Source organism: Scyliorhinus torazame, chromosome 7, assembly GCF_047496885.1.
Source record: "Scyliorhinus torazame isolate Kashiwa2021f chromosome 7, sScyTor2.1, whole genome shotgun sequence".
NCBI lineage: Eukaryota > Metazoa > Chordata > Chondrichthyes > Carcharhiniformes > Scyliorhinidae > Scyliorhinus > Scyliorhinus torazame.
The window spans coordinates 234,468,615-234,492,780 of NC_092713.1; the positions used below are offsets into that span (position 1 = coordinate 234,468,615).

General features: G+C 45.6%; 2 protein-coding genes across 7 annotated transcripts in view; one reads left to right on the forward strand and one right to left on the reverse strand.

Moving 5' to 3' along the window:
• The window catches only part of fbxo38 (F-box protein 38), an 87,794-nt gene extending 73,406 nt beyond the window's left edge, over nt 1–14,388 (reverse strand). The window contains exons 1-3 of one of the 6 annotated variants that reach the window (XM_072512158.1): nt 14,258–14,388; nt 9,583–9,754; nt 2,559–2,692 (exon numbers count right to left, since the gene is read on the reverse strand). In XM_072512158.1, coding sequence (XP_072368259.1) covers nt 2,559–2,692; nt 9,583–9,710 — 262 coding nt within the window. In that variant the 5' untranslated portion in view covers nt 9,711–9,754; nt 14,258–14,388. Of the gene's footprint in view, nt 1–2,558; nt 2,693–8,980; nt 9,089–9,582; nt 9,755–13,222; nt 13,549–13,830; nt 13,929–14,257 lie in introns of those variants that run through there. The other 5 variants (XM_072512159.1, XM_072512156.1, XM_072512157.1 and 2 more) reach the window with 5 other exon arrangements.
• Nucleotides 14,184–24,166, forward strand: part of LOC140426900 (trypsin inhibitor ClTI-1) — an 81,273-nt gene continuing 71,290 nt past the window's right edge. Inside the window, exons 1-2 of the mRNA XM_072512162.1 lie at nt 14,184–14,338; nt 15,446–15,496. Coding sequence (XP_072368263.1) covers nt 14,332–14,338; nt 15,446–15,496 — 58 coding nt within the window. The 5' untranslated portion in view covers nt 14,184–14,331. The remainder of the gene's footprint in view (nt 14,339–15,445; nt 15,497–24,166) is intronic.

Below are 24,166 nucleotides of genomic sequence, written 5' to 3' on the forward strand. Positions count from 1 at the left end.
AAATCAATCAAATTGAAAATCACTTATTGTCACAAGTAGACTTCAAATGAAGTTACTGTGAAAAGCCCCTAGTCGCCACATTCCGGCGCCTGTTCGGAGAGGTTGGTACGGGAACATGTTTTTCCTTCAACAAATCCATGTTAACTTTCCTTGGTTAATCCATATTTGTTCAAGTGGCTGCTAATTTCTGACGATCGTTCTAAAACCTTTCCCACCACTGAGGTTAAACTGACTAGTCTGCAGTTGCTGGTCTTATCCTTACAGGTTTTTTGAAAAAGGTATAACTAACTCTCCAGTCCTTAGGCACCATACGTATATCTAAGGAACATGGTAATATTATGGCCAGTGTCACCGCATTCTCCATCCTTACATCTCTCAGTATTCTCGAATGCATCCCATCCAGCCCTGGTGATTTAACTTTTAAGTACAGACAGTCTTTCTCGCATATCCTCTTTATTAATTTTTAGTCCATCTAGCATCTCAAACATGACCTCTTTCGCTGACTTTTGCAGCATCTTTTTTCTTTGCAAAGACAGATGAAAGTACTCATTTATACCACAGTCAACTCCTCTGCCTATATGCATTCCTTTTTGGTTCCTAATCAGCCCCACTCCTCCTTTTACTATGTATATGCCAAGAGAAGACTTTTCTATTCCCTTTTATGTTAGTTGCCAGTCTCTTCTCATACTCTTTCTTTGCATTTTCACTTTCCCTCTGAACTTCCTATATTCATTTTAGCTCTCACCTGTAAAATCAACCTGACATCTGTCATACACACCCTTTAACTGTTTCATCTTACTCTCTGCCTCTTTCAACAGTGAGGCAGTGATGCCAAACTGTTATAAATCACTGATTAGGCCCCAGCTGGAGTACTGCACTCAATTTTGGGCTGGGCATCACACTTTAACAAGAACCTCAGGTCTTACGGGGCACACAATGAATTGCTAGAATTTCACCAAGGTTGAGGAACTTCAGTTATATGGAGAGACTTTACAAACAGCCTAGATCTGGCTGTAAGGAGCAGCAATATAAAGTTTGCAGCTAAAAAAATTAGCAACCCAGCACATAATGATGAGGATAGTGGTAGACTACACAATGACATAAGCAAGATGGTTAAATGGACAGATGCAGGGATATAAATCACTGGTTAGCACTCAGCTGGGAGTATTGCCGATCACTCTAAGCAGCATACTTCAGGCAAGGTGTAAAAGGTCTCAGAAGGAATAGAGGTTTACCAAAACGTTACCATGGATGAGGAACTTCAGTTGCAAAAAGTGGACTATTCTCCTCAGAACAGAGAATGTTAAGAAATGACCTAAGATAATGAGGTTTTAGTGGAGGTGAAGAAAAAATATTCTTCTTGGCGAATGTGTCAGTAAGCAACCATCATAGATTTTAAATCATTATCAAAAGATTTGAGGAGAAATGGGGGAATCTCCGCTCCTCTCCCCCAGCCTCACAGTTATCAAGACTGGAGTATTCCATCTGAAAAGATGGAGAAAGTTGATTTCACAATTAATTTTAAAAGGGAATTGGACAGATATTAAATGTTGAGGAAATTACAAGGTTACGGACAAAAGTGGGCTGCGGATCTAAGCACGAGTACTCTTCTAAAGAATCAGCACAGATAAGCTGAATGGCCTCCTCTGGAAAACTTCTGGTGTTTCCAGGCTGGGGTTGTTCTCCTTCGAGCAGAGGTGGTTCAGGAAAGATTTGATAGACGAAATCAAGAAGCATTGGGACAGAGCACATAATGAGAAATTGCTTCCAATGGCACAAGGGCCGATAAAGGGAGCAGATTGAAGGTTAATTGGCAAAGGAATCAGTGCCAAAATATGGATTTATTTTATGTAGTGAAGTTATAATGATCTGGAATAATGCACTGCCCTAAAGGGATTCAACAGTAACCTTCAAAAGAGACTGGGATACATATTTGAAGTGTAAAAACTCTACAGGGCTAAGGGGAGTGGAACTAATTGGATACAACCAAAGAGCCGAGACAGGTATGATAGGTTAAATGGTCTTGTTTGTGCTGACAGACACAATTAAAATGCAAATGGACAATTTCTTTGAAATTGAAACAAAGTAAGCCAAAGTCAACCATTATAGCAGCCAGCATTTAACCTGCACAAGGTTTAATAATTTTGTAATAATCTTTATTGTCACAAGTAGGCTTACATTAACACTGCAATGAAGTTACTGTGAAAAGCCCCGAGTCCCCACACTCCGGCGCCTGTTTGGGTACACGGAGGGACAATTCAGAATATCCAATTCACCGCGTCTTTCGGGACTTGTGGGAGGAAACTGGAGCATCTGGAGTGAACCATGCAGACAGAGGGAGAACGTGCAGACTCCGCTGAGACAGTGACCCAAGCCTGGAATCGAACCTGGCGTTGTGAAGCGACAGTGCTAACCACTGTGTTTAGAATTCAAAGCTCAGATTTCAACATAGGTTTCAACTTTGCAAGAAAGCAAGAGGAATTGACTTTTAACAGCGTCTGAAAGTCGAATGTTACTGCAATATGTGAACTTAACTTTAGTTTTTACGTTTTACCCACCTGATGGCATGTACTCCCACCAGCGGCCAGCACATAGGTCAACAACCTTCACTACTCGCATATATACAGTAACTGCCTCCTTCAACTTCCGGGACAAACATTCCATACACATAATGTCCTGCAGGGGAAGATACCTGCAAACAAGATACTGGGACATCAAACTAATGATTACATAATCAATAATAACAGAGTTTATATCTAGAAAAACTAGACTATGGTTCGCATTACATGTTAAATAGCATCACTACTACCATTAGTAGTTGAAAGTTCAAAGAGTATTTTGATGGATGACTTAGAATATTGGGAATTAAGGGGAGTAGAATATTACCCACTGATGGAAGGGTTTAAAGCAGGCAAGCAATATAGCTGATGAGGAAAATGAATTAAATGACCAGATGACCATGTCAGTGATCAACTTTCCACAGCACTGATTACATATAGTTAGTGAGTGGACACCAAGGCCAGGGAGGAGTGAAGGAAGAGGATCTTGGAATGAAAGCTCAGCATCAAGAGTTTTGAAGGCAAAGATGTAGTGAAAGATGCTAAAAGATGGAGAAAAAAATAAGAAATATACAAGGGATAAGAAAGGTTAAAAGTTGGATTATATGGGATGTGAACAAGTGCACAGAACTGGGGGCACGATAGTGTGGAACAATTTTCAAAGTTGATTCTCTAGGACACAGCAAGTCAGAGAAGCTAATCAAGGCCACGGACGATGGGAACCAGGTGAGCACAACCAGTTTATTAAATGATTGAAATGGGGAAGCTGGCAAGAACAGTATTTAAGTATATCTGCAAGTTGCATTTCTGGCTGAGGAAGCATGTAGTGTTCATGGTAAGTAGCTTAATATCATTAAAACCAGACTATGAAATTATGAAAATTTGCAACGGCGGACATCCGTCATATCTATGTTGGTTCTTTGTGTGAGTGATCAAAAATAATTCCATGGCACTGCTCATCTTCCCACACCCCGAATAATCCTCCGCTTCCAATATTTGTCCAGCCGGAGATAGAAAGCTCATAGAACATAGAACATAGAACAATACAGCGCAGTACAGGCCCTTCGGCCCACGATGTTGCACCAAAACAAAAAGCCATCTAACCTACACTATACCATTGATAGTTTGATCACATCCAGGTCTTTATGTTAGACAGATCATTGGGTAATTGTGGCAGCCATGTAATCAAAAGATAAGTTGCAAGAGATATGGTGTATATGAAAGTTGATTCTATGCTTTTGGATTATCAAGGAGTGGTACATAAATGATATAAGGGGGTGGCAATGATAGAACCCTGATGTACATCAATGAGCACCCTTGTTATTTTGATAAAATAATTTTTTAAGTAATTAAAAAAAATATATAAAGTGGACACTTATACCTACATTCATTAAAAACTAGGTGAGAGTGCAATTCACAATCTCTAGTACAACATGGAGCACTAGAGACTTTCTGCACATGAAAATGAAATGAAAATCGCTAGTCACCAGTAGGCTTCAAATGAAGTTACTGTAAAAAGACCACAGTCGCCACATTCCGGCGCCTGTTCGGGGAGGCTGGTACGGAACGGAACCGTACTGCTGGCCTGCCTTGGTCTGCTTTCAAAGCCAGCGATATAGCCCTGTGCTAAACCAGCCCCATAACTATACAAGGATAGATCAACACGAGTGTATTTCAACTAAGCACAACACAGATTCAGTTTTCTTTCCCAACTCTCCCCCATGTCCCTTCAGTGCTCAGCTTAGAAAGGAATACAAAAATGTAAATGTAGAAATGTAAATAATCTTTATTGTCACAAGTAGGCTTACATTAACACTGCAATGAAATTACTGTGAATACCTCCTAGTCACCACATTCCGGCTTCTGTTCGGGTATACAGAGAGAAAATTCAGAATTCTCAGCTGGTACGGGAATTGAACCCACGCTGCTGGCCTTGTTCTGCATCACAAGCCAGCTGTCTAGCCCACTGAGCTAAACCAGCCCTACTAAGTCAGGCAACTATCAGCGGAAATTGAAAGATATCATCTCAGCTTTTCAGTCAACCACTTGCTCCATATGCAACAATATCTCCACAGGTATTTTGTGTATCAAATAAATCACATGTGGGCACCAACATAGAACATAGGGGGCCCTTCGGCCCACGATGTTGTGCCGAACCTTTGTCCTAGATTAATCATAGATTATCATTGAATTTACAGTGCAGAAGGAGGCCATTCGGCCCTTTGAATCTGCACCGGCTCTTGGAAAGAGCACTCTACCCAAACTCAACACCTCCACCCAACACCAAGGGCAATTTTGGACACTAAGGGCAATTTATCATGGCCAATCCACCTAACCTGCACATCTTTGGACTGTGGGAGGAAACCGGAGCACCCGGAGGAAACCCACGCAGACACGGGGAGGATGTGCAGACGCCGCACAGACAGTGATCCAAGCCGGAATCGAACGTGGGACCCTGGAGCTGTGAAGCAATTGTGCTATCCACAATGCTACCGTGCTGCCCTTAAGAACAAATAAATCTACACTATATCATTTTACCGTAATCCATGTACCTATCTAATAGCTGCTTGAAGGTCCCTAATGTTTCCGACTCAATTACTTCCACAGGAGATAGAACTAAGAAAGAGATTCTGCTGAGAGAGTATAATAATCCCTTCATTATTTCCTGAGCCTCTAGTAAATTGGTGTGGGGTAAATATAATTAGAAAGTTAGGTGTGGGTGAAATGGGTTTCAATTCATACTGAGGAAAGTGGGATCTATACCATTGGAATGGTCTTCACTTGAATCATGCTGGGACCAGTGATCTTGTGAGTTGTATAACTAGGATGGTAGAGACGGTTTTAAACTAAATAGGAGTGAAGGATCAAGTTTGGGAAGACGGAATAAATTAAAGAGAAGACAAGACAAGTGAACAAGGTTGCAATAAGAGTAATGATAATCAGAAGATAGCAGTAAGGGACAGAACAAAGAGTGAGCCAGCAGGTAAGACTAAAAGATTCAGGAATTGTAAAAGGACTGAATTAAAGGCTCTGTATCCAAATGCGCATAGCATTTATAGCAAAGCTGAGAGCTAATGGAAATAAATAGCCATTACAAAGATATGGCTGCAAGATGTCAGTGACTAGGGCCTGAATATTCAAGGGTATATGACAGATCAGAAGGATAGGAAGCTAGGAAAAGTAGGAGGGGGTAGCTCCATTATTTAAAGATGGCATTAACACATTAGAGTTGAGGTCATCCCTCTCTAATGAACAAGATGTCGAATTAGTTGTGTAGAGATAAGAAATAGGAAAGATACGAAGTTACTTGTGGGAATAGTTTACAGATCCCTTAACATTAACCACACTTTAGGGCAGGATATACAGGAAGAAATAATGGGGGCTTGAGTAAAAGGTACATCAATAATCATGGGTGAATTTAATCTTCATATAAATTGGCCAAATCAGATTGGCAAAGGTAGATGAGTTCATAGGCTACTTTTCGGACAGTTTCTGTGAGCAGCATGTTACACAATCAACCAGAAAGCAAGCTTTTCTAGATTTGATACGGGCAAAATAATTACTTCATTATAAATCCACCCCGAAGTAACAGTAACCATTGAATTTAGTTTGAGGGAGAGTGGGTCTAAAACTAGCGTTTTAAACTTAAATAAGGGTGCAAAGACAGAGCTGGCTAAAGTGAACTGGGATACTAGGCTAAAGGAAAGGTCGGTAGATGCAGGTAGCAGAAGTTAGGAGATATTTCATTACACTCAACAAAGATAAATTCCAGTGAGAGGGCACAATCCATGGCTAACAAAGGAAGTGAAAGATAGCATCAAATTGAAAGAAATGCATACAATTCTACAAAGAGTGTGGTAAGTTAGCAGCTTGGACAAAATATCAATGCAGCAAAGAATGACTAAAAGAATAACGAGGGGGAAAACAGATAGTATGAGTTTCCACAGGTGTTTAAAAAGGAAACAAATAACTACAGGGTGAGTTTTCATTTTCACCCCGTGTCTGCGTGGATTTCCTCCAGGTGCTCCGCTTCCCTCCCACAATCCAAAGATGGGCAGGTTAGGTGGATTGCCATGATCAATTGCTCCTTCGTGTCCAAAAGGTTAGGTGGGGTTACTGGGTTAGCGGGATGGGATTGGGGTCTGACCCTAGGTAGGGTATCCTTTCAGAGGGTGGGTGCAGACTTGATGGGCCGAATGGTCTCCTTCTGCAATATAATGATTCTGTAGTAATAGTGATTCAGGAGGTGAAAGAGAGGGAGGTACTTTAAATAATTACAATCACCAGGGAAAGGGTACTGTGATAATTATTAGAATAAAAATAATTGGTTCTCCCCGTGTCTGCGTGGGTTTCCTCCATAGTCCAAAGATGTGCAGGTTAGGTGGATTGGCTATGCTAAATTGCCCTTAGTGTCCAAGAAGGTAAGAAGGGGTTACTGGGTAACAGGGATAGGTTGGAAGTGTGGGCTTAAGTGGGGTACACTTTCCAAGGGTAGGTGCAGACTCGATGGGCCGAATGGCCTCCTTCTGCACTGCAAATTCTATGATTCTATGAAAAGCTGACAAGTCTTCAGGTACTGCTGGACTTCATCTTGGAGTCTTAAAATAAGTGCCTGCTGAGATAGTAGATGCATTGATTTTCATTTTCCAAAATTCCCTAGATGATGGAAAAGTCTCAGCAGATTGGAAAATTGCAACGGTGTCTCCTCTACTCAGAAAGAAGGGAGGCAGAAAGCAGAAAACTCCAGGCCAGTTAACTTAACATCTGCTGTAGGGTAATTGCTGGAATCTATTATAAGGAGGTTACAGCTGGACACTTAAAAAATCTCAATGCAATCAGGCACAGTCGACATGATTTTGTCTGAGGGAAATCATGTTTGATGAATTTTCTTTTAATAAATTCAGCGTACCCAATTATTATATTTTTCTTTCCAAGGAAGGGGCACCCATGCAGACACTGGGAGAATGTGCAAACTCCACACAGTCAGTTACCGGGGCTGGGATCGAACCCGGGTCCTCGGCGTAGTGAGGTAGCAGTGCTAACCAGTGCGCCACCATCATGCCCCCATGTTTGACTAATTTATTAAGAGTTATTTGAGGAATAATAATAACCTTTACTGTCGGAAGTAGGCTTACATTAACACTGCAATTAAGTTACTTTGAAAAGCCCCAAATCGCCACATTCCGGCACCTGTTCAGGTACGCAGAGAGTTCAGAATGTCCAATTCACCTAACAAGCACATCTTTCGGGACTTTGTGGGAGGAAACCGGAGCATCCGGAGGAAGCCCACGCAGACACAGGGAGAACGTGCAGACCCAAGCCAGGAATCGAACCTGGGACCCTGGCGCTGTGAAGCAACAATGCTAACCACTGTGCTACCGTGATAAGCAATATGAATAAAGAGAAAACTGTGGATGTGTTCTATTTAGATTTCCAGGAGACATATGACAGGGTGCCACAACAAAGGTTACTACACAAAATAAGAGCTCATGTTGCAGGTAACAACATATCAGCATGGATGGAGAATTGGTTAGCTATAGGAAAGAGTTGACGTGAATGGGTCATTTTCAGATTGGCAGGATGTGACAAGTGGAGTGCCACAGGGATCAGTGCTGGCGGCCTCAACTATTTACAATCCATGTCAGTGATTTAGATGAAGGGATCAAATATATATATATATATATATATATATATAAAACATAACTACAAATACGTAACTAAATTTGCTGATAACACAAAGACAGATAGGAATCTTTGGTTATGGCACTGGAAATGGAACATAACTAGTTGGACAGGACATTGGCGAGACCACATCGGGGGCTGGATTCTCCGCTGGCGGGATGCTCCTTTATGCCGGCAGCCCGGGGTTTCCAGACATCGTGGGGCCACCCCACAATAGTAAACCCCATTGACCAGCCGGCGTAACGGACCATCCGCCGGCGTGCTGAAACAGAAAGGTGGCGCAGCAGGGCAGAGAATGCAGCCCTGAACTATTGTGTAGTCTTGATTTCCTTATTTCAGAAAATGACTGCATGAGAAACAGTTTATGGAAGGTTTACTCAACTGATACCTGGGATAAGATGGTTGGTTATCTTATGAGAAATTGGGACAGGTCAGGCCTACATCCATTGGAGTTAGAAGAATGAGAGATGGGACCGTAACTTCAGAAGGCCCCTGTATCGGATTGGGCCTCCCCACCGACCTCCGATTCCGTCCCTCTCCCCGCCGACCTCCGTTTCGGCCCCCCCCCCCCGCACCGACCTCAGATTTCGACCCCCTCCCTGCCGACCTCTGCCCCCCCCTCCCTCAACCTCTGCTGCCAACCTCAGATTTCAACCCCCCGCCGACCTTCGATTCCTCCTCACCCCCTCAGCTCAATCCATCCATTGACATTCTCCCTGGGCATGACAATTTCAATAGACCTTTAAACTTAGCTTGTTTATGGCAGCTAGTGCCATAAAAAAAGGGGCATGATCTCTTCACTCCGACTCTCCTGCACTGTGACATTGAGCCTTGAGGACGTGCTGTCCTCCTTGGATCTCACCTGGCCGTTGTGCGAAGGTCAGGTGAGACAGGCTAGAACAAAAAAAAACAAATCACTTAAATAATTGGGCATGGAATGGCAATCCGATGCTGATTGCCACTCTGCGGAAGTTCAGGCCAGTGATATTATTTAAATACACAAGATCCTGAGGGAACTTGATGATGTTTCCCCTTGTGAAAGACACCAAAACTAGGGCACACAATTTAAAAATATGGGGAACTCACTTCACCAGACAACAGCAGCGACTGAGTAATTGAATATTTTTAAGGCAGAGGTAGTTAAAGAAATCAAAGGGCTGTCTGTCAGATTGAATGTCAGAGCAGGCGGAGTGGGAGGCAAATGGCCGACTCGTGCCCCTAACTAGTGTGTTTGGGGGGGGGTGGGGGGGCGAAAGAGAGGGACACCAAGCCGAACACACACAAATTGGTTCCCCTCACAATAATGAAAAGGTGAAAAGAAATACTTCAAATCTGCACAGACCTGAATATATGACAGAGCACTTCATGTGAGAACTGATTCATATAGTCCCTCGGCTCATCTTGCTTTGCAGCCTCCCTTCCTTCATTCACGTTGGAGCACCTTTTGATGCTTTTCCGTCGGGGTCCCATCTTCAGTAAGTGTCTCCAAAGTGCGCTCCTTCCTGAAGTCACTACTAGTCCAAATATATCAAATTAAATTTTCAGAAATCAGCCTGTTCCTACAAGAATTTTTTTTTAAAAACTAAAATTGTCCCCAGATAATTAGGTAGTACAGTGAATTAATTATTGATCTGTTGGGCTTGGTATGAGAACTCAAATCCCATCAAGCTAGATAAAACTATTCTCTGTCGCCTGGCTGTAAGTATCCTATTTTAAATAAACTTGGACAGACCGTTTCTAATTGGCATGGGTTAACAGCACAGGGCTATCAGTAATTCAGCACCAACTAGCAATCTCGGTCAAGAGGCCACAGTACAGCCTTCGATGAAATTGAAATATTTCACAATGATGCAGCAAGTTTTGAAGTTTCAAGTTGTTGGGCAGAGTTTATTCTGTATCCAAGTGAATTTGTTGTCTTGAGAATATTTTCTGCTGATATCAACCAAAAGTGTTTTTAAAAAATGCTGTTTTTTGAAAAGTCATGGAAAAATAAATGAAGATTACACAATGGCTGCGAGTGATTGACAATGTGTGTATCAATAATCAAGAACCCCAAATCTAATGGCTAGTTTCAATCATCATGGAATGATTGTTTTTGCCTCTGACAGCAAATGCCCAAAAAGTCACTGTACACCAAGAGATGTACACTTTTCTTGAATAGACAGTATCATCATCCTCTATATGATCCAACAGCTCTAATACACAGTATGTTTAAAAGATGAAAACACAATATGGAACCATTCTGAAAGGTTTCATTCCTCCGCACGAATGTCACTGAAATGTCATGAATGATGGTATCTTACCGAGCTTTAGTTACCAAAACATATTTTTCTCCCCTGCCCACTTTAAAATGGAGAGTTTACATAGGGCTCTGTACATTAGAAAAAAAGATTAAAGGTCTCTTAAATTACGTTTAATTTAAACAACCACATTAATTTATAGGAAATTTCTAAAAAATAGCAAATATAACCATGAAGATATAAGTGGGGATTCAATTTCTCACTTAATGAACATCTCAATACTGTGAAAAGTCAACCATTGCGGAATCAAAAGTACTGTGCAGTAATTGCAGTATGTCTTTGCAATGTATTTTATTCATAACAAGGTTAACTTTTGATCTGTTTCTGCAACTGCAAATCATCCATCTTGAAGTTTGTCTGTGACTCCTTGTCCAACTGTTTCCATCTTAATTTTGATATTCTGTCAAATATAACTATTGACAGGTCATTCTTGTTCCATGGTTTTTCATTATTGACTTTAATGTTGTTACCTGGGATTCAGGCTGGTCTTGCAACCCTATTGATGCTTTTATATTGGGTTGATAGAGGGTGGGGAGCAAAGAACAGTACAGCACAGGAACAGGCCCTTTGGCCCTCCAAGCCTGTGCCGACAATGCTGCCCGTCTAAACTAAAATCTTCTGCACTTCCGGGGTTCGTATCCCTCTGTTCCCATCGTATTCATGTATTTGTCAAGATGCCCCTTAAACGTCACTATCGTCCCTGCTTCCACCACCTCCTCCGGTAGCGAGTTCCAGGTACCCACTACCCTCTGTGTAAAAAATATTTGCCTTGTACATCTCCTCTAAACCTTGCCCCTCGCTCCTTAAACCTATGCCCCTTAGTAATTGACCCCTCTGCCCTGGGAAAAAGCCACTGACAATCCACTATGTCTATGCCCCTCATAATTTGTAGACCTCTATCAGGTCGCCTCTCAACCTCTGTCGTTCCAGTGAGAACAAACAGTTTATTCAACCTCTCCTCATAGCTAATGCCCTCCATACCAGGCAACATCCTGGTAAATCTCGTCTGCACCCTCTCTAAAGCCTCCACATCCTTCTGAGAGTGTGGTGACCAGAATTGAACATATACTCCAAGTATGGTCTAACTAAAGTTCTACACAGCTGCAACATGACATGCCAATTTTTATACTCATGCCCCAGCCAATGAAGGCAAGCACGCCATCTTGACTACCTTCTCCACTTGTGCTGCTCCTTTCAGTGACCTGTGGACCTGTACACCTAGATCTCTCTGACTGTCAATACTCTTGAGGGTTCTACCATTCACTGTATATTCCCTACCTGCATTAGACCTTCCAAAATGCATCACCTCACATTTGTCCGGATTAAACTCCACCTGCCATCTCTCCGCCCAAGTCTCCAAACAATCTAAATCCTGCTGTATCCTCTGACAGTCCTCATCGCTATCCGCAATTCCACCAACCTTTGTATCGCCTGCAAACTTACTAATTAGACCAGTTAAATTTTCCTCCAAATCATTTATATATACTACTAACAGCAAAGGTCCCAGCACTGATCCCTGCGGGACACCACTAGTCATTGCCCTCCAATCAGAAAAGCACACTTCCATTGCTACTCTCTGCCTTCTGTGACCTAGCCAGTTCTGTATCCATCTTGCCAGCTCACCCCTGATCCAGTGTGACTTCATTTTTTGTACCAGTCTGCCATGAGGGACCTTGTCAAAGGCCTTACTGAAGTCCATATAGACAACATCCACTGCCCTATCTGCATCAATCATCTTTGTGATCTCCTCGAAAAACTCTTATCAAGTTAGTGAGACACGACCTCCCCTTCACAAAACCGTGCTGCCTCTCGCTATAACGTCCATTTACTTCCAAATGGGAGTAGATCCTGGCTCAAAGAAATCTCTCCAGTAATTTCCCTACCACTGATGCAAGGCTCACCGGCCTGTAGTTCCCTGGATTGTCCCTGCTACCCGTTTTAAACAAAGGAACAACATTGGCTATTCTCCAGTCCTCCGGGACATCACCTGAAGACAGTGAGGATCCAAAGATTTTGGTCAAGGCCTCAGCAATTTCCTCTCTAGCCTCCTTCAGTGTTCTGTGGTAGATCCCATCAGGCCCTGGGGACTTATCTACCTTAATATTTTTCAAGACACCCAAAACCTCGTCTTTTTGGATCTCAATGTCTCCTAGGCTATCAACACACCCTTCTCCAGACTCAACATCCACCAATTCCTTCTCTTTGGTGAATACTGATGCAAAGGCTTCTCTGATGCAGGTGGCAGGGATCGAAGCTCAGAATAAAAACAGCATAATAAAGCTGGTTATGAAGACATGCCATCAGGAAGTCATTCTGGCCACCAGTTTACCATCCCTGAACCCAAGATCAGAGTGGCTGAGCACATATTGTCAATCAACACAACAGTTAGGAACTTCAGACAATTGCAAGCCAATCCAATTGTAACAGGAAATCCCCCAGAAACAATGGCATACCAGGCCACTTGGGAATAGGTAGGAAGAAATTAAAGCAAGCTGAGCAAGTTGCTGTCTAAACAACTGCCAGGACACTGATCAAAGATTATATTTAAAATGTTAACTATCTCCCAGGAGATGAACTCAGGGTTGAATCTTATCCCACTAAGACTCATCTAGACTATTTCAACATTATTATACAGGGGCTAGCCTCGGAGCCAAATCAGATAGTGTAACTCAAGCTCAACACCTTCAACGCCATCAGATGTCGACTCTGTCAGTAAGTCAAGAATCCACATTTCACATCTCCTGGTCAGTTCAAGATGCTGACGTGCAGATCACTCGCCCATAGCAGCAGATTCGGACGAAGAAGCAGCTACCAATGCAGAGCTGAAAAGGGAACTAACTGGAGGATGGCATGAGAGAAACTCAGTTTAAAAAATGCAGGAAATCCTGGGAGAGAATACTTTAAACTTAAACCTCCTCCTGCCTAGACTATATTTTCCGCTGCCCGCGGTTCCGCATCCCACATCAATGAAACTCTTCAGAAACAACAAATGGAGGAGGTTCCTCTACAAAGCTCCACACACAAAAAAAGGCCCCGGGTGGGAATTCACCCTCGCCTGAGAGAGGGAGAGCGGTTCAGCCCAAACCCCAGGGCAGTTTCAGCAGCCGGTTTGAAAGAGGAGGCGCGGGCGACAGCAGAGGCCGCGGTGACATGGCCAGGCGGCCGCCCCGTTCCCCGGGGGATAAATCCGACTGGAATTCCTCAGCGGGGCCCGGCCGGCCTTCCCTGCAGGGGGTGAGAAAGTGAGAGAGAGAGAACGCTGCTTTGGTCCTAGATCCCGGCTCCCTCACCTTCGCGAACAGACCGTGTCCGCCGCCGCTGGACCAGGAGTCCGGCAACATCAACATCCGCTACCTTACCCACAATCCCCCGAGTGCGCTGCTTACCCACAATCCCCCGGGTGCGCTGCGTACCCACAATCCCCCGGGTGCGCCGCTTACCCACAATCCCCCGGGTGCGCTCCCATGACCCACAACCTCTCTCTCCCCCCCCCCCCCCCCCCCCCAAAACAACCCACGGACGCAATCCCAGCGCGCCTGCGCAACTGCCACGGCGGCCTCCGAGGCCAAAAAGCGACGTCGCACTCTTATCGCTGTCCGCGTTTCAAGCTCATTCTCCTTTGGCTTCCAATGCGGGGCGCCCAATCGTCACTCACTTCATATCAAAATATACCTCCATCTTGTTCGGCATCCTTTAAAAAAGATACTCAACACTCACATATTTCAATATTTTTCGTGGTTAGTCAACCTCACTCTTTTGTTGCCATCCCCAACTCTTTAACCTAATCTTCAATGCAAGGTAGGTCCATGATGGTCATTGTTGCCCGTGGTGCAGGTACAACGAAAGGGATGTCCCCCTTAATGTGTTCCAATAACATCAGGTTCTGCCTGTGGAATCACACCAACCTGATTGGCCGATAATACTGTATGCTCAGCAACGCCAGCGGTGGTCAGGACTGAGACTGCAAGCAATTTTTCCATCTAAATTCTGGGGTAGACGACCAGGTAAATGGGGGTCTCATTGTGGAGAGGTGAGGCGAGGCCCTGATGGAGACCATCGGCGAGGGAAGACCTAGGAGGGAAAACACTTGATTGGAGGCACCTCCCCACTCCTTCCTGCCTGAGTCCCAACCAGGGTGAACTGCCGAGCTCTTCCCTCTGGCCCTTAAGTCCAGGCAGTCCTTAAGTGATGAGGGTGTGCACATTGCCCTCAGCCTTGCCCGCCTCACATACAATTGGGGACAGGTCAGCTGCAGGCCAACCAGGAAATTCTACAGGCCCGCCCAACCACCTGCAAGGGACACATTCTGCTCCATGTACCACCTTCAGTAAACTTCTATGTGGCACCTTATTTAATACCTTTTGGAAATCCAAATACACTACATCTACTGGTACCTCTTTTTCAACCCTGCTGTTACATCCTCAAAATAATTTTAATAAATTTGTCAAACACCATTTCTCTTTTACAAAACCAGGGTGACTGCCTGATTGTATTATTGATTTTCAAAATGTCCTGTATCTACCTCTAATAATGGCTTCCAGCATGTCCCAATGACAGATGTAGGCTAACCTATAGTTTTGTTCTTTTTGTCTCCCTCCTTTCTTCCTTAGAGGTATTACATTTGTGGCTCCAACCCATTGTTACTTTTCCAGAATCTTGGCAATGTTGGAAGATTACAACCAATGCATCCACTATCTCTGCAATCGGTTATTTTAAGACTAGTGTTATGGGCCAGGGTTTAGAGAACCCCAAAGTGTTCACCTGACCCACAACTTTTAATAGATTGTGATATGGGGAGCAGACAGCCCACTCTGCAGGTGTGGTACAGCAGAAATCAAAAAGTATTTTTTTAAGCAAAACAATGTTTATTCTATTAACTCAAGTTATCCTTTTTAAAACATACAGTGAACATCTTAACAACCATCAATTCAAATACAACCCCCAAAGAATACAACAGTAAGTAATCCTTTAAGCTTTCCTTTTAACATCCATAAGACTTTAAAAAAAAAACTTTTAACAGAAGCACATAGTTTAAAGTCACTACTGAGAGCAGTTATTAGTTTTAAATCATCAAAGGATCGATTTACAGTCTTTAGATTACAGAGAGACTAATACACCTGGCTGTGACTGCAACTATCCAGCTCTGAAAACAAAACTAAAAACTCACTCTGTAGCAGCCTGCTCAAAAACAAAAGTAAAGCAGACAGCCCAGCTCCACACACACTCTTCCACTGATAAACATCCATTTCTTAAAGGTACTCTCACTACAGATATTTATATACATACCCATTTCTAAACACCCATTTCTTAAAGATAATCTCACATTCACAGCTCCAGGGTCCCAGGTTCGATTCCTGGCTTGGATCACTGTCTGTGCAGAGTCTGCACGTGCTCCCAGTGTCTGCGTGGGTTTCTTCCGGGGTCCGGTTTTCTCCCACAGCCCAAAGATGTGCAGGTTAGGTAGATTGGCCATGCTAAATTGCCCTTGGGTTAGGTGGGGTTATTGGTTTACGGGGATAGGGTGGAGATGTGGGCTTAAATTGGGTGCTATTTCCCGGAGTCGGTGCAGACTCGATGGGCCAAATGGCCTCCTTCTGCACTGTAAACTATGATTCTATGACACTAGGATGCGGCTATCAAATCCAGATGACTTGTTAGTCACCTTAGTTTTCCTAGTACTTTTCTAGTGATCATTGTTTTAAGTTCTTCACTTTTTCCTCTTGTTCTATTATTTTTGCGATGAGTTTGTATTTTCCACTGGGAAGACAGATACAAAATGGTTGTTCAAAGTTTCAGCCATTTGCTGGTTTCCCAGTATTTTTTTTTAACAAACAATTTTATTGAGGTATTTTTTGGCATTGTAAACAGTTACAGATTACAGAAATATGCAAACATCAACGGAAAACCAACACTTCACTCAGGGTTCAGTGTTGGGGCCACAGCTGTTCTCTTTATATATTAACGATCTAGATGACGGGACTGGGGGCATTCTGGCTAAGTTTGCCGATGATACAAAGATAGGTGGAGGGGCAGGTAGTATTGAGGAGGTGGGGAGGCTGCAGAAAGATTTAGACAGTTTAGGAGAGTGGTCCAAGAAATGGCTGATGAAATTCAACGTGGGCAAGTGCGAGGTCTTGCACTTTGGAAAAAAGAATAGAGGCATGGACTATTTTCTAAACGGTGACAAAATTCATAATGCTAAAATGCAAAGGGACCTGGGAGGCCTAGTCCAGGATTCTCTAAAGGTAAACTTGCAGGTTGAGTCCGTAATTAAGAAAGCAAATGCAATGTTGTCATTTATCTCAAGAGGCTTGGAATATAAAAGCAGGGATGTACTTCTGAAGCTTTATAAAGCATTAGTTAGGCCCCATTTAGAATACTGTGAGCAATTTTGGGCCCCACACCTCAGGAAGGACATACTTGCACTGGAGCGGGTCCAGCGGAGATTCACACGGATGATCCCAGGAATGGTAGGCCTAACATACGATGAACGTCTGAGGATCCTGGGATTATATTCATTGGAGTTTAGGAGGTTGAGGGGAGATCTAATAGAAACTTACAAGATAATGAATGGCTTAGATAGGGTGGATGTAGGGAAGTTGTTTCCATTAACAGGGGAGACTAGGACCCGGGGGCACAGCCTTAGAATAAAAGGGAGTCACTTTAGAACAGAGATGAGGAGAAATTTCTTCAGCCAGAGAGTGGTGGGTCTGTGGAATTCATTGCCACAGAGGGCGGTGGAGACCGGGACGTTGAGTGTCTTTAAGACAGAAGTTGATAAATTCTTGATTTCTCGAGGAATTAAGGGCTATGGAGAGAGAGCGGGTAAATGGAGTTGAAATCAGCCATGATTGAATGGTGGAGTGGACCCGATGGGCCGAATGGCCTTCCGCTCCTATGTCTTATGGTCTTATGGTCTTCAACCAAATCATAATGCACATACCCGCTCCTCTCCCATAGACACTACCCGCCTATTTATCCCTCCTACTCTACGCTAATGTCCCCCTCCCTCCTGCTGACGTTCACTCTCCCGCGAAGAAGTCGATGAATGGTTGCCACCTTCGGGCGAATCCCAATACAGATCCCCTCAAGGCGAACTTGATTTTTTTCCATACCCAGAAAACTTGACATGTCCGAAAGCCATAGTTCAGCCTTCGGGGGTTTTGAGTCCCTCCATGCCAGCAGTATTCGCTGCCTAGCTATCAGGGAAGCAAAGGCCAGAACATCGGCCTCTTTCTCCCCCTGGACTCCCGGGTTTTCCGAAACCCCGAAAATTGCCACCTCTGGACTCATCACCACCCTTGTTTTCAGCATCCGGGACATGACCCCCGCAAATCCCTCCCAGTACCCCCTAAGCTTAGGGCATGCCCAAAACTTGTGAACGTGGTTCGCTGGTCTTCCCGTGCATCTACCGCACTCGTCCTCTACCCCAAAGAATTTGCTCATCCGAGCCACCGCCATGTGGGCCCTGTGAACGACCTTAAACTGAATCGGGCTGAGCCTGGCAAATGTTGCAGTTGAGTTTACCCTACTCATGGCTTCCGCCCATACCCCGTCCTCCATCTCCCCGCCGAGCTCCTCTTCCCATTTGAGTTTCAGTTCCTCCGTCTGGGACTCTTCCCCCTTCATGATCACCTTGTAAATATCCGAGACTCTACCCTCTCCTCCTTCCCCTCTACAGACTATTCTGTCCTGGATCCCTATTGGCGGGAGGCGTGGGAAGGAGGGGACCTGTCTGCGTACAAAGTCCCGCATCTGTAAGTACCTAAAGTAATTTCCCCTTTCCAGCCCAGCTTTCTCCTCCAACTCCCTCAAACTCGCAAAGTTACCCTCCAGGAACATATCACCCACCCTCCTTACCCCCACCCGCCGCCATGTTCGAAACCCTCCATCCATCTTCCCTGGGGTGAATCGATGGTTATCACAAATTGGAGCCCAGACTGAGGCACCCACCTCCGCTGCATGCTTTCTCCACTGGCCCCAAATCCGCAGGGCCGCCCCCACTACCAGGCTGGTGGAGTACCTGGCCGGTGTAAGCGGTAGGGGAGCCGTGACCAGGGCTGTCAAACTGGTGCCCCTGCATGAAGCCGCCTCCACCCGCTCCCAGTTAGACCCCGTACCCACCATCCACTTCCTTATCATGGCTATGTTAGCCGCCCAGTAGTAGTTGATCAGATTCGGCAATGCCAATCCCCCCTCGCTGCAGCTCCTTTCAAGCATCGTCTTCCTCACCCGCGGGGATTTCCCCGCCCAGACAAAGCTCATGATGATTTTGCCGGTCCTTTTGAAGAAGGACCGTGGGACAAAAGTCAGGAGGCACTAGAAGATGAACAGAAATCTCGGGAGGATTGTCATCTTTACCGTCTGCACCCTACCCGCAAGTGACAGCGGAGTGCATCCCATCTCCGAAACTCCCTCTTCATTTGTTCCACCACTCTAGTCAAATTTAACTTATGTAACCTGCCCCAGTCTCGTGCCACCTGTATCCCCAAGTACCGGAAACATTCCCCAACCAACCTAACTGGCAGCTCCTTCAGCCTATTCTCCTGGCCCCTTGTCTGCACTACAAACATCTCACTCTTGGCCATATTTAATTTGTACCCTGAGAACCGGCCAAACTTCCTGAATGTTTCCAGTATATTTTCCGTCCCGGCCAGTGGGTCCGACACATACAGGAGCAGGTCATCCGCATAGAGAGAGAGACGCTGTGCTCCACCCCCCCTATTCATTCCCTTCCACTTCTTTGCAGCTCTCAGCGCAATCGCCAACAGTTCTATGGTCAGCGCAAACAGCAACGGGGAGAGTGGGCATCCCTGTCTGGTCCCGCGATGTAGTCTGAAGTAATCTGACATTAGCCTGTTCGTCCTTACGCTAGCTTTTGGGGCCTGGTACAATAGTCTGACCCAATTAACCAGTCCCTCCCCAAACCCAAACCGTCCGAGTACCTCCCACAAATAGTCCCACTCCACCCGGTCAAAGGCCTTCTCAGAGTCCATTGCCACCACTACCTCCTCCTCCTTGCCCGTCGGGGGCATCATAATCACATTAAGCAATCTTCTCAAGTTGGCTGTCAGCTGCCTGTCTTTCACAAACCCTGTTTGGTCGTCCCCAATCACCTCCGGTACGCAGTCCTCAATTCTAATCGCCAGGACCTTGGCCAGGAGCTTGGCGTCCACATTGATCAGGGAGATTGGCCTGTATGACCCGCAGGATTCCGGGCCCTTGTCCCGCTTTAATATCAGCGAGATGGTGGCTTGCGACATCATCGGAGGCAGGCTCCCTGTGTCCCTCGTCTCATTAAAAACCCTAGTCAGGGCCGGTCCCACTATCTCCGAGAACTTTTTGTAAAACTCTACTGGGTATCCATCCGGTCCCGGGGCTTTCCCCGACTGCATGGCCTTTAGGCCCCCCAGTACCTCCTCCGCTCTAATCGGGGCCCCCAGCCCGTCCACTAGTCCCCCACCTACATTTGGGAAGGTTAGTCCATCCACGAACCGTTTAATCTCCTCCGGCGGTTCTGAAGTGTAAAGCTTACTATTAAAGTCCCAAAATACCTTATTCAGTCCTGACGGGTCCTCCACTCTGCGCCCCTTCCCATCCACCACTCTACTTATTTCCCTGGCCGCCTCCCTCTTCCTGAGTTGCTGCGCGAGCAATCTGCTGGCTTTCTCCCCATGAGTCCCCACTCCCCTTGCCTTCCTAAGTTGTTCCATGGCCCTACTCATGGATAGCACTCCCAGTTCCGCCTGCAGTCTCCGTCTTTCCCTGAGTAGGTCCTCCCCCGGGGACCCCGCATGCTCCTCGTCTATCCAGTGAATCTTCTTAACCAATCTACCCATTTCTGCTTTGTCCGCCCTATCCCTGTGAGCCCGAATTGAGATCAGCTCCCCTCTCACTAGTGCCTTCAGCGCCTCCCACAGGGTCGCTGCTGAAACCTCCCCCGTATCGTACACCTGCAAGTAATTTTGCATACACTTCCGCAGTCTCTCACATATCCCCTCCTCTGACAACAATCCGATGTCAAACCTCCATTGCGGGCATTGGTAATTCGCCACCGACCTGCAGGTCCACCCAATGTGGGGCATGGTCCGAAATAGTGATTGCCGAGTATTCCGTTTCCTTTACCTCCCCTACAGTCCCTGCTCAAGATAAAGAAATCAATCCTAGAGTATACTTTATGAACATGCGAGTAGAACGAGTAGCCCATTTCCATTGGCTGTCTAGCTCTCCATGGTTCCACTGCCCCCATTTGCTCCATGAACCCTTTCAGCTCCCTTGCCATTGCTGGGAGCCTACCCGTTCTGGGACATGACCGGTCTAGCCCCGGGTCAAGGACCGTATTAAAGTCCCCCCCCCCCCCCATCATCAACTTGCGTGAGTCTATGTCTGGGATCTTCCCCAGCACTCTTAATAAAGTCAGCGTCGTCCCAGTTCGGAGCATTATGTTCACCAGCACCACTTTCCTCCCCTCCAGCTTGCCCCTTACCAGAAGGAATCTGCCCCCGCCGTCTGCGATTACGCCCTTCGCCTCAAATTGAACCCGCTTATTGATCATAATTGCTACCCCCCTGGACTAAGAGTCCAAGCCCAAGTGGAAGACCTGGCTGATCCAGCCCTTCCTTAGCCTAGTCTGGTCAGACACTTTCAAATGTGTCTCCTGCAACATAATTACGTCCGCCTTTAGAGCCCGCAAATGCGTGAACACACGTGCCCTTTTGACTGGCCCATTTAGTCCTCTGACATTCCAGGTTGGGGGGCACACCCCACCCCCCCGCCACGCCGGTCAGCCATAACCTTTCTTGGGCCCGCCCCCGGCCCATGCGCCACACCGCTCTTGGCTCGCCTCTTGGCTGCCTCCACCCCCAACCTCCTCTCCATTACCCACTTCAGACCCCTCCCACGTCAGCAGAATAACTTCCCCCCCTTCCGCCCCCCAGCAACATCTCCCGATAGCCCCACCCCTTCCATCTACTGGCTGTATTCACACCCCCCACCTGACTCCCTTGACTAGCCAATCTGCAAGCCCAGTGACTCATCCCTCTGGCGCCCACTTCTCTCACTCCCTTTGTTTCCCCGACCTCATCTCCCCACTCATCAACACACCATCCCCCACTCCGATCCACTGGAGCAGTCTCTGGTTTGTCATTATTAATATTAATTCCACAGTCTGATCCTCTAAGGGACAAAAGCTCACTTTAGCTACGCTTCATTTTTTATATGCAAAAGCTTCTGTCTGTCTTCTATTTCTTATGAGTTTTCTCTTACACTCAAATGTCTCCCTCTTCTTTATTTAGTCATCCTTTGCTGTTTTCTGAAATGTTTACAATCTTTTGGCCTACCACTAATCTTTACGATGTGGAGATGCCGGCGTCGGACTGGGGTGAGCACAGTACAAAGTCTTACAACACCAGGTTAAAGTCCAACAGGTTTGTTTCGATGTCACTAGCTTTCGGAGCGCTGCTCCTTCCTCAGGTGAATGAAGAGGTCTCCTCTTCATTCACCTGAGGAAGGAGCAGCGCTCCGAAAGCTAGTGACATCGAAACAAACCTGTTGGACTAATCTTTACAGTATTGTACTTCTTTTCTTTAAGGTAGTTACAGATAGTGCATGCTTCTCATAGACTCTTTCTCAAGAAATAGAAGTAGGAGTAGACCAGATGGCAATTCACGCCTGTTTCAACCATTCTGTACGATCATGGCTTTAGTACAATTTCCCACCCACTCCAGATACCCCTTGAGAACTTGCACCCGTAATATGCTCCTCCTGTGCTATGTGGCAATTCATGGAAGCTTCAATTGTCTCTGGTGACCATTTCTGCAGGAGGTGTGTCTAATTGCAGCTACTGACTAACTGTATCTTGGAGCTGGGACTGACAGTGGATTCACTGTGGAGCATCTGCAATGGTGAGCAAGCCATGGATAGGGCATTCGTGAGGTGGTCACACCTCAGGTGAGGATTAAACAGGTAGAAAGGGCACGGTAACCACTATGCAGAGTAGAGGAAGGCAGGTAGTGCAAGAGTCCCCTATGGCCATCCTCTCTAACAGATATACCGTTTTGGATATTGTTGGGGGAAAGTAGTGGCAGCCAACCTCATGACATCATGGGTGGGTCTGCTGCACAAGAGGAGAGGAGGAAGAATATCAAGGCAACAGTGATAGGGAATTCAATTGTAAGGGGAACAGACAGGTATTTCTGTGGCCGCAAAGGAGACTTTAGAATGGTATGTTGCCTCCCTGGTGCCAGGGTCAAGGATGTCACTGAACGGCTGCAGGACATACTGAAGGGGGAGGGAAAACAGACAGATATTGTGGCACACATTGGTACCAATGATATAGGCAGAAAACGGATGAGGTCCTGCAAGCAAAATTTAGGGAGCTAGGAAGTAGATTAAAAAAACAGGACCCAGAAGGTAGTAATTTCTGATTTACTTCCGGTGCCATGTACGAGTGAGTATAGAAATAGGAGGTTAGTCCAGATGCTTCTGGGAGGGTTTTAGATTTCTGGGACATTCGGATCGTTTTGTGGGATGGTGGGGCCTGTACAAGGCGGACGGTTTGCACCTGAACGAAATGGGACCAGTGTCCACGCAGGGAGGTTTGCTAGTGCAGGGAAGGTGTAACCTAATTTGGCAGGGGGCTGGGATCCTGTGAGAAGGTTCAGCAAGGATAAATGTACAGCCAAAATTAGAAGAGATATCAAGTGAATTAGGGAGGCGTAGAATGTCTAGACCAGTTAAGTCACAAGGGAATTAAGCAAGATTGGATGGTATTTATTTTAATGCAAGGCGTCTGATGAACCAAGGCAGATGAATTGAGGGCACAAATTAAAACATGGGGGTATAATGTTATTTCTGTCACTGAGACATGGTTGAGAGAGGGGCAGGATTGGCAGCACAATATTCCAGGATACAGGATCTTCAGGTGAGATAGGGAAGGAAGTAAAAGAGGAGGGAGTGTCACAATTTTGATCAGGGAATCAATTACAGCAGTAAGGAGGGACGATATTTTAGAAGGCTCTTCAACTGAAGCAATAAAAGGTAAAAACCAAAAAGGAGAAATCACATTGCTGGGAGTGTTCTATCAGCCCACTAACAGTCCAAGAGAAATAGGAGAGAAGATATGTAGGCAAATTTTAGAGAGTGCAAAAGTAATAGGGTAGTGGGACAGCACAGTAGCACAGTGGGTAGCGCTGTTGCTTCACAGCGCTAGGGTTCCAGGTTCGATTCCTGACTTGGGTCACTGTCTGTGCGGAGTCTGCACGTTCTCCCCGTGTCAGCGTGGGTTTCCTCCGGGTGCTCTGGTTTACTCCCACAAGTCCTGAAAGATGTGCTTGTTAGGTGAATTGGACATTCTGAATTCTCCCTCTTTGTACCCGAATAGGCGCCATAATGTGGCGACCAGAAGCTTTTCACAATAACTTCATTGCAGTGTTAATGTAAGCCTACTTCTGACAGTAAAGATTATTTTAAAAATTAGTGAGCGTGGGGGATTTCAACTTCCCCAACATCGCCTTAACGTAAAAGGTTTTGATGGAACGAAGGAGTGGAAGGGGCTGGATTAGCACAGTGGGCGAAATAGCTGGCTTGTAAAGCAGACCAAGGCCAACAGCACGGGTTCAATTCCCG